General features: G+C 26.7%; 2 protein-coding genes across 3 annotated transcripts in view; both read left to right on the plus strand.

Annotated features, from left to right (window-relative positions):
- The window catches only part of LOC111623069 (MFS-type transporter SLC18B1-like), a 26,858-nt gene extending 18,651 nt beyond the window's left edge, over positions 1 to 8,207 (plus strand). For both annotated transcript variants that reach the window (XM_023365553.1, XM_023365552.1), the window contains exons 7-14: positions 937 to 1,024; positions 1,107 to 1,246; positions 1,449 to 1,547; positions 1,633 to 1,724; positions 1,929 to 2,027; positions 5,534 to 5,608; positions 7,496 to 7,589; positions 7,698 to 8,207. In XM_023365553.1, the coding sequence (XP_023221321.1) occupies positions 937 to 1,024; positions 1,107 to 1,246; positions 1,449 to 1,547; positions 1,633 to 1,724; positions 1,929 to 2,027; positions 5,534 to 5,608; positions 7,496 to 7,589; positions 7,698 to 7,805 (795 nt within the window). In that variant the 3' untranslated portion in view covers positions 7,806 to 8,207. The remainder of the gene's footprint in view (positions 1 to 936; positions 1,025 to 1,106; positions 1,247 to 1,448; positions 1,548 to 1,632; positions 1,725 to 1,928; positions 2,028 to 5,533; positions 5,609 to 7,495; positions 7,590 to 7,697) is intronic.
- Positions 8,208 to 8,228: 21 nt separating this feature from the next.
- LOC111623071 (MFS-type transporter SLC18B1-like) lies at positions 8,229 to 10,934 on the plus strand. The gene is made up of 3 exons (XM_023365554.1): positions 8,229 to 8,334; positions 10,223 to 10,316; positions 10,425 to 10,934. Exons 1-3 carry the CDS (start codon positions 8,309 to 8,311, stop codon positions 10,530 to 10,532), a joined length of 228 nt encoding a protein of 75 aa, XP_023221322.1. The 5' UTR covers positions 8,229 to 8,308; the 3' UTR covers positions 10,533 to 10,934.
- The last annotated feature ends 290 nt before the right edge of the window (positions 10,935 to 11,224 follow it).

An 11,224-nucleotide genomic window follows, 5' to 3' on the forward strand; every position in this document is an offset into this window, starting at 1 on the left:
TTGCCAAAAAGAAAACGCTCTCGGTTAATTAATAGTGTTTTTAGTGATGACTAAGAAAACATTGTTTAATTTATATTAATATGTATCACTTAAAAAATTTTTAATGAAGATATTTATCTTAATTATGAAAATATACTAGCATGTTTTTTAATTTTTGGAACCTAACCCTCCTTTTCGTATTAGTTCTTTGTTTTGTATAACACAGATTCGCATAACACGGCAATTTTTTGGAACGCAACTACCGTGTTATACAAGGGTTACCTGTATATTCATGTAACTAGCAGAAATGCTAGCATTTACCCAGGCAAAAAGTAATAAGAACAAATATTAAAATTAAAGTCGTGTTAAAAGCTTGGTTATTTTAGGCCAACTAAAATCAACAGCATTATTTTGGCAAGGTTTCCAAATCCAGAATTTCAAAGAAAACCCTATAATCTTTAAAATCACTAATAATATGATTCATGGATTGTATGAACCTTCATTATGCAAGGCTTACTTATATAATATGAGAAACTTAAATTTTCATAAATTGTCAAAGGAATAAAATCAAAGAGAGAGGAAGAAACTTTATAATAGCCTGTATTTTCTGAAGAAGAATTATGAAAAATTTGATGCAGATTGACCAAAGAGTTTAGAAGCATGTAGAGGACAAATAGACACATTCTATTTTATATATAGATATAAGCTATAGATTCAGTAATAGATAAAATACTAGCATTGTAGATATTGAAAAGATATTTTACCAATTATTTAAAAATTGATCTATATCATTTGTCAGTTTTTTAAAACAGTTCATAAAATTTATGATTAATTATTATCAATTATTATGAAAATTATCAATGCTTTCCATTTCACTAATCATTTTTATCTTTACAAAACTTCTACATATGAAAAATCTTAAGTTTTCAATTATTTAGTAAAACATTATTTTTACAGCTAGGAGAGTTCCTATTACCATTTGTAACATTAGGCAGTTTTATACTTCTTTGTGTTTTTTTTACATATTTTATTCTGCCTACATGTAGTAAGTATTTTTGATTATATTTAATTATGATTATTTTTATAGAAACAAAATTATTATGAATTAATAAATTAATAACAAACAGGTCCCTCTCCAGAAATGGCATCTGGAAAGCTTTTGAAATTCTGGCTTAACTTTTCCTTAATTATTGATGCAACAATTATTAGTACATCATGCATGTTCATTGGATATATATCAGCTGTATTAGAACCACATCTAAGACAGGTAAATTAATTTTTTTTATTTATGCAATTTAATTTACGGTTAAAAAAGTAATAAATTAAAAATTATTTACATAACTATCAGTAAAAATTGAATTATCCTTTTCAATTCTTGAAAATTAATCTTATGTTTTATCATAAATTTTTATCAAAAAAGTTGTTCTTATTCCAAAATTTTCTAAAACTGATTACAATTTGAAATACAGTTTCAGTTATCTACAATGACTGTATCCGTTATATTTGTAACTGCAGGTTTGTCATATTCCATATCAGCACCTATTTGGGGTTTTATCTGTGACCATAAGGTAAATTTATTAATAGATTTGTTTTTATAATTAAGTAAAACTAAATTCTATGCATTTCAAATTCAAAAATGTGTAATATTTTTAGATTAACACTAAATGTCTGAGTATAGTTGGAGGTATTTTATTATCAGTTTCATTTTTATTCATTGGTCCTGCACCATTTCTAAACCTTCCATCGTAAGTACAGTTTAATTATAATAATTTCATTCTAATTATATTGTAAATGTACTAATAGATTCTGTTAAATTTAGGTATTGTTCAAATCTTGAATATTTTAACTATTTGATCCATAATAAACATAACATAATTTTAACTAATTTCCAATCTAAGCATTAAATAATTTTATTTTATAAAAAACATAACTTTTAAAAAATATTTCAGACAATTGTGGTTAGTGATAGTTTCACTTGCAATAGCTGGAATTGGTGTGTCCTGTTGTTATGTTTCACCTTTTATTGGAACTTTGCAAGATACTGTCCAGTAAGTTGATGTATTTTCTATAATAACTTAGATATAATATGTTAAAAATACTTTTCAGTCTGAATATATAATGAATTATTATCATAATAATGTTCTAACATTATTTGAATTAATTAATACATTCATTCCACAATTTACATGTACTCTTTATACACAGTCTCATTTTTCTATAGTATTTATTGAAGTTAGTATATATTAATGTGCCAAAAGTTCTTACTTGATTGACTTTTTATATATTCTGACTTTGTTTTCATCAATTTACAGAGAGCATATTAAACATCTTCATATAGAGAGATAACAAATTTACTTTTCTGCACTCCACACAAAAAAATTCATTAAAAAACCAATTACTTTGAAATCCTTTCAAAAATTTAAATAATGAAATAATTAAAACTAATTCATGTATTAATCTGTGTTTATGAATCATGAATGGTAAGACTAGAATCTTAGCTGGTAATTTAAGCAGTTTAAAACTGTAAAAAAAAACCCACATGGAATGAATACTCCACATAAATTGAAATGTATTAAACAAATTAATTTTACTTTACAATGCACTTTAAAATAGTCATATGTAAGCAATAAAATTTATTATAAAACTAATACAATCGTGATTTTTTCACAGTAATAGGTATAATTAATAAAAGATAAATTCAGACAAGAAAATTATCATCTATACTCTGGTGGTGAAGTAATACTGTATTAAGTTGGAAAAACAACACACAAATATTCCAATCAAATGCTTTCTTTATATTAACTACTACTAGATTTTATCCTTAAAATATTATAGTATAATTATATCATACCTTATATTAAAAAACACATTTGCATGTTTCTTACTATAAAAGAATTTATTATTATAAAACCATAATTCTACATCAATGNCTAAAATTTATTGTTGTGTATTAAATATTTTTTATTAATAAAAATTTAAGATTTGTTTTAGTTTTTCACATTATTTAGTTTTGTTTTATTTATTGTTTTATATTTCTTGTGTGCTCTATTTCTAGTGTGAGAAAGGGGGGCCCGTAAGAAGAAAATGTCTAGGGCCCCAAAGTGGGTTAATCCGGCCCTGCCTTATATTAAAAAACACATTTGCATGTTTCTTACTATAAAAGAATTTATTATTATAAAACCATAATTCTACATCAATGATAGAAAGTAGTTGGAATATGTTACATTTATCTCTCTTTAATATTATTTTAATAAATTATTCTAAATTCAAACGAATAGTATTAATTAATACTTTTATAATTATATTCAAATCTTATTAGTGCAGAAATGGGGTTATTCATTAAAAATTATACAAGAATTTTCTGGATTTCTCCCATCTTTACAATAATTCTGTATTGCCATTTACTGGATGTAAAACATCATTCCTAAGAATATTTACAAAGTTGAGATTTACTTTTATATATAATTTAGTTGAATTTATTCATATTCCATTGTGTTTTATATATTATTATGTTTACAGGTTAAATACAACTAGCATATAAACAAGTTCAACCTATAAGCATCACAACAATAAGAAATAAAATGCATTTTAACCACAAGGTGGTTAACCTTGTGGTTAAAATGTATTTTATTTATTATTGTTTGTGTATTTATTATAAAATTATTAATCTGCATTTAGAATAATTTATTAAAATAATATTAAAGACAGATAGATATAACATATTCCAACTACTTTCTACCATTGATGTAGAATTATGATTTTATAATAATAAATTGTTTTATAGTAAGAAACATGCAAATGTGTTTTTTAATATAAGGCAGGGCCGGATTAACCCACTTTGGGGCCCTAGACATTTTCTTCTTACGGGCCCCCCTTTCTCACACTAGAAATAGAGCACACAAGAAATATAAAACAATAAATAAAACAAAACTAAATAATGTGAAAAACTAAAACAAATCTTAAATTTTTATTAATAAAAAATATTTAATACACAACAATAAATTTTAGTTTTTCTAGAAAAGTTTGAACAGTTTGTTTATAAATTTAAAATATTGAAATTTGTTTTATTAAATGTCTAACAAAAGTTGTTGTAANAAAATATAAAAATAATAAAAAATTATACTTCAGATGTTAATTTAGTATCAAAAACGTAAAATGTTTGAGTAGCCCAAGACCTAGCCAAAGATTGAAGCGCCACAGCACTGGCGAAAATTTAAATTTGCCGACTGGAATTCTTTCGGATGATTGACGTTTCGGATGATTGACGTTTCGGATGATTGACTTTCGGAAAATCGACGCTCTACTGTAGTATCAATGTCTATTATACAAAAGTTACAATGCCTAGTTTTGTTAGTTAACCTTTACTCCATCTTTAAATATTAAACGAAATAGACTCCAACACACACACACTCACACGACCCTAGAATTTTTTCTTATTTTTTGATATTGTTGAATTCTCAAAACTTCGAGATTTGCCCTGAGGATCAAATTGATACGATTACAATACTTTCGTGTGTAATAAAAGCCAGGAAAGTAAAAGTTTACGCTATTTTTTGATAAGTTATTATTCCCGCAATCCTTCGCTTAATTATTGATAATAGAGGAAAAAAGAGTAATATCCGAAATATAAGAAAATCTGTTCAAAATTCCATTTGAAAATAGGTCTGTATATTTAATTTTTAAGATTAACAGTATTATTAAAATAATAATAATCGTATTCTTACCACTTGGAATTGCCGAAACGACTGCAAAGAGAAAAATACTTGCAAGATAGAAAATCATGATTGGTTATATCAATAACAATGGTTTCTACCTATTTATAGAAATTCAAATGGAGTGAAAAATACTAATTGGTATAATTACCTGAGTATTCAACTGTTACTTTCCATCTGTCTCAAATTTTAGAAAGTTAATTATTTGAAAAAGTGATAAATTTATTAATTTTTAATTATATTTTTTAGTTGTATAAAGTAATTTAAAATCTCATAAAATGTATTTAAAGTTTATTCATATAAAATCATATAATATTTTTACCTGTTCCTACTTTTTATAGTTACTTTTTCGTTGTCTTTAGGCAGAAATTTCTGAAGATATTTCCGCCTAAAGATAAAGAAATTTCTGCCTAAAGAAAATGTCTAGATGTTTCTAGTAGATCCATTCAGAATGATGATTATTTTTCATCTAATTGTACTTTTCTCGTCAAACCTTACTTTTATTGATATTTTTAAAAAGTAGAAATAAATATTTCAATAAAACAAATTTATGATAAACAATATTTAAATATTTTAAATCAGTTTTATTAATTATTATTATTATTATTTATTACTCTCTTCGTACATTTTAATCACAAAGTGGTTAAAATGTATGAAGACAATAAATATAGTCTCAAATTATTTTACTTGAAGTTAGGTAATTATTATTGATGTAATAAATCAAATCAAAATTATTGGAACCTATAGTCAGTGCCAGAATAGCCATATCCTGCCTACACTACTACATTTACTTTTAATGTAATATATTATTATATATAATTTTTGAAATATGGTTTTTTTAGCATCCGTGGTTATCCTGAGGATATAAAAACTTATGGACTTGTATCATCAATGGCTGGTTCAGCACAATCATTTGGGTAATTACATTTGAATTACATTTTTATTAAAACTATTTTATTTAAGCTACAATAATTTCATGCAGATAACCTATGATAGCATATATCCCACAGAAAATCATTAGAACAGGAACAAAATCTTTGCATAACCTGACCCACCATATATTTTGCACCTCCAGAAAGCATGGCACATACTTTCTAACTGCATGCTACTAAATCTCAAACATTACATCTATAAAGAAGTGTAAAAAAAGTTTTAATTATAAAATAAGTGAGACAAAAACATGGAACCTCCTAAACTTCACATATGGAAGATACAAATACCTATCAAACAAGAGTTTTATTTATCAAATAATAATAAATTATATTATTGTTGTAATTTTAGGTGATAAACTAAAAATAGTAATTTACTTATAAAATATAAAGTTGTAAAATTTTGCTAATAAATTTTACTTTTTATTTGGCTTTTTTTCACTTAAATACAGTAATATCCCAAACTTACGCGATAGGTGGGACCGAGCAATAACCGCATAAGTTGAATTCGCGTAAGTCGGGGTATAATTTCGCAATTTATGTAAAATCCAAATCGGATGTATGTAAGCTAATAAATGTTCTCGTTAATCTTATCTTGTCTTTTGATTCATTCACGGTTGCAAGAAATCATCACATAGAGTTTCTCAAGTCTCCATAGATATAACAAACACAGAAAAAAATAACTCAAAATAAATTGTAGCTATGTGTCAATTCCGCGTGACACGTCTGAACATGTAAGCTGAACAATGGTGTGGGGGGAGTGAGTAACCAAGAGTTGCGTGGCGCTCAAATAAAAGACGAATCGACGAGATTTGAAAATCGAGTAACTACGGGTTTATGTAAGTTGGGTAAATTACTGTACCAAAATACAGGATAATCATAATTAAGAGCAGTTGTTTAGAACTTTCTGTAGGAAGCTCTAAACATTGGCTATTGGTAATTAAATTTGGTATACATAATATTCCTGAGTATGTGGTTTGAATTTTCATTAAAAAATATTTTTTATTTCAGCATTCAGCCACTGGGGTTAAATTGGCATGCTGCTATCCTCTTAATATACATATTACATATGTAATTGAATGAATTTGGGAAGTTAAGAAACAAAGTGCAATAATTTGATTTCAATTACAGATATGGAATATAGGTAGAAGAGTTTAACAAGCAGTGCATGATCAGAGTACCATGACTGTTCACCTGTTGAAGATTTGTTGTGACTCCTTTTATATACAGTTTGATGGGAAACGATTATAATATGCACATTAAGGGGATAGCAGGGCCAAATTTTGCCCTTGTGGCTGAATTTTGAGGTAAAAGTTTTTACTTAAAATCAAAACCACACATTCATGAAGTATGTATACCAAATTTAGTTCAGATTTTCCTAATAATTCTTTCTACAGAGAATGCTAAATACCTAGTCTTTAATTAGCTTTTTGTATGCCATTTGATCTTAAAATCAAAGAGTTGCAAGAAATCACAATAAATGCAATCATATACACAAATCAAACTTCAAACTAAATTTTTTCTCACTGCTTCAATTATAGGATAAAGTCAGAATGAAAGACTAATTGTTGCTACATAAATAAGTCTTAAAACAGCCAAATTTGCATTAATGGTTGCTAAACATGCTCAAGTAAATTTTAAGCTTTTTTTTAATAAGACTAATTTCCTAGGAAAGCAAATATGAATATTTTTCTTAAATTTCAAATTTATTGAAATATCAGATTGATACAAATCTTTGTAAAAATAGAATTGGATGTATTTTAATTAAATTCTTATTTTTTTAACAATCAGCATTTATTCATATAAAAACTGACTTAAATAATTAATAAATCAGATAAAGTTTTGTGAGTTAATTTCTTTATACTTTTATTTTAGAAACTTTGTAGGACCTTCACTTGGTGGATATTTATTAGAAAAAATAGGATTTTCTTGGGGTGCATTAGTCTTTGCAGGAGCAGAAATTTTATTGGTATGTGAATGACGTTATTTAAGTCATGTAATATCAAAATATAAAATATTATTACTATATTTAAATGTATAGTAATAAATGTTAATAGTTTAAATGTTTCATTTCTAGGTTTTCTTTCTGTTTACCTACGTTAGTATAAAGTGCTGCAGAAGAAGAAAAACTGAAGAAAAATCATACAGTTCATTAAATAATGACTATAGTTCAATGAGCAGTTAAAAATTAAGTTATATCAACAGAACTTGATTTTCTTATCAATCACTTTAAACATTTTCTAGTATCTTGAAAACATGACTATCTTTTTTTATTAAATGAAAGGCTAAATTTTCTAAATATTCATCAGACAGTTGCAGTTTAACAAATGCTGAAATTCAAATATTTGTTAAACTACAACAGTTTGACGATGAAATAACAAACATTTGAAAATTATTAGCCTTTCATTTAACAAAGAAATATTTTCTGGCTTCTTGAAAATGTGAATTTAGATAAAGTGATAGTTAAGCACATGGAGCCGTCACATTCCCAGAATCAATTTTATTATTTATTTTATTGAATTCTACATATCAAGAATGACATAATATATTTATACAGTAGAGTCTTGAAAACTTGGCCTAATGTGGACCGAAGGATGGCCAAATTATTATATATAATTTTTGAAATATGGTTTTTTTAGCATCCGTGGTTATCCTGAGGATATAAAAACTTATGGACTTGTATCATCAATGGCTGGTTCAGCACAATCATTTGGGTAATTACATTTGAATTACATTTTTATTAAAACTATTTTATTTAAGCTACAATAATTTCATGCAGATAACCTATGATAGCATATATCCCACAGAAAATCATTAGAACAGGAACAAAATCTTTGCATAACCTGACCCACCATATATTTTGCACCTCCAGAAAGCATGGCACATACTTTCTAACTGCATGCTAGTAAATCTCAAACATTACATCTATAAAGAAGTGTAAAAAAAGTTTTAATTATAAAATAAGTGAGACAAAAACATGGAACCTCCTAAACTTCACATATGGAAGATACAAATACCTATCAAACAAGAGTTTTATTTATCAAATAATAATAAATTATATTATTGTTGTAATTTTAGGTGATAAACTAAAAATAGTAATTTACTTATAAAATATAAAGTTGTAAAATTTTGCTAATAAATTTTACTTTTTATTTGGCTTTTTTTCACTTAAATACAGTAATATCCCGAACTTACGCGATAGGTGGGACCGAGCAATAACCGCGTAAGTCGAATTCACGTAAGTCGGGGTATAATTGCGCAATTTATGTAAAATCCAAATCGGATGTATGTAAGCTAATAAATGTTCTCGTTAATCTTATCTTGTCTTTTGATTCATTCACGGTTACAAGAAATCATCACATAGAGTCTCTCAAGTCTCCGTAGATATAACAAACACAGAAAAAAATAACTCAAAATAAATTGTAGCTATGTGTCGATTCCGCGTGACACGTCTGAACATGTAAGCTGAACAATGGTGTGGGGGGAGTGAGTAACCAAGAGTTGCATGGCACTCAAACAAAAGACGAATCGACGAGATTTGAAAATCGAGTAACTACGGGTTTGCGTAAGTTGGGTAAATTACTGTACCAAAATACAGGATAATCATAATTAAAGAGCAGTTGTTTAGAACTTTCTGTAGGAAGCTCTAAACATTGGCTATTGGTAATTAAATTTGGTATACATAATATTCCTGAGTATGTGGTTTGAATTTTCATTAAAAAATATTTTTTATTTCAGCATTCAGCCACTGGGGTTAAATTGGCATGCTGCTATCCTCTTAATATACATATTACATATGTAATTGAATGAATTTGGGAAGTTAAGAAACAAAGTGCAATAATTTGATTTCAATTACAGATATGGAATATAGGTAGAAGAGTTTAACAAGCAGTGCATGATCAGAGTACCATGACTGTTCACCTGTTGAAGATTTGTTGTGACTCCTTTTATATACAGTTTGATGGGAAACGATTATAATATGCACATTAAGGGGATAGCAGGGCCAAATTTTGCCCTTGTGGCTGAATTTTGAGGTAAAAGTTTTTACTTAAAATCAAAACCACACATTCATGAAGTATGTATACCAAATTTAGTTCAGATTTTCCTAATAATTCTTTCTACAGAGAATGCTAAATACCTAGTCTTTAATTAGCTTTTTGTATGCCATTTGATCTTAAAATCAAAGAGTTGCAAGAAATCACAATAAATGCAATCATATACACAAATCAAACTTCAAACTAAATTTTTTCTCACTGCTTCAATTATGGGATAAAGTCAGAATGAAAGACTAATTGTTGCTACATAAATAAGTCTTAAAACAGCCAAATTTGCATTAATGGTTGCTAAACATGCTCAAGTAAATTTTAAGCTTTTTTTTAATAAGACTAATTTCCTAGGAAAGCAAATATGAATATTTTTCTTAAATTTCAAATTTATTGAAATATCAGATTGATACAAATCTTTGTAAAAATAGAATTGGATGTATTTTAATTAAATTCTTATTTTTTTAACAATCAGCATTTATTCATATAAAAACTGACTTAAATAATTAATAAATCAGATAAAGTTTTGTGAGTTAATTTCTTTATACTTTTATTTTAGAAACTTTGTAGGACCTTCACTTGGTGGATATTTATTAGAAAAAATAGGATTTTCTTGGGGTGCATTAGTCTTTGCAGGAGCAGAAATTTTATTGGTATGTGAATGACATTATTTAAGTCATGTAATATCAAAATATAAAATATTATTACTATATTTAAATGTATAGTAATAAATGTTAATAGTTTAAATGTTTCATTTCTAGGTTTTCTTTCTGTTTACCTACGTTAGTATAAAGTGCTGCAGAAGAAGAAAAACTGAAGAAAAATCATACAGTTCATTAAATAATGACTATAGTTCAATGAGCAGTTAAAAATTAAGTTATATCAACAGAACTTGATTTTCTTATCAATCACTTTAAACATTTTCTAGTATCTTGAAAACATGACTATCTTTTTTTATTAAATGAAAGGCTAAATTTTCTAAATATTCATCAGACAGTTGCAGTTTAACAAATGCTGAAATTCAAATATTTGTTAAACTACAACAGTTTGACGATGAAATAACAAACATTTGAAAATTATTAGCCTTTCATTTAACAAAGAAATATTTTCTGGCTTCTTGAAAATGTGAATTTAGATAAAGTGATAGTTAAGCACATGGAGCCGTCACATTCCCAGAATCAATTTTATTATTTATTTTATTGAATTCTACATATCAAGAATGACATAATATATTTATACAGTAGAGTCTTGAAAACTTGGCCTAATGTGGACCGAAGGATGGCCGAGTTTGTGAAAATGCTGGGTTATCGGGAATGGGGTTAAAAAGAATAAGTATGAGTGTTTCCTCAGAAAATACTGTACTGTACTTGTATGTATTGTTTACTTGAGAATACAACAGAGAATAAACTGCCCAAATACGCTTAAACAAAGGAAAAGTACGTCCTTTATGAAGGCATAGAGCCTTTACTACATGAAAATGATTAATGAATACACTGTGTACAGACCTCAGAAAAATACTTTGAGGCATAAATCTGTCTATAATGAAAATTAATTAATTAAG

The sequence above is a fragment of the Centruroides sculpturatus genome, unplaced genomic scaffold (genome assembly GCF_000671375.1).
Source record: "Centruroides sculpturatus isolate CEXI.00-Female unplaced genomic scaffold, Cexi_2.0 scaffold237, whole genome shotgun sequence".
Classification (NCBI taxonomy): Eukaryota; Metazoa; Arthropoda; class Arachnida; order Scorpiones; family Buthidae; genus Centruroides; species Centruroides sculpturatus.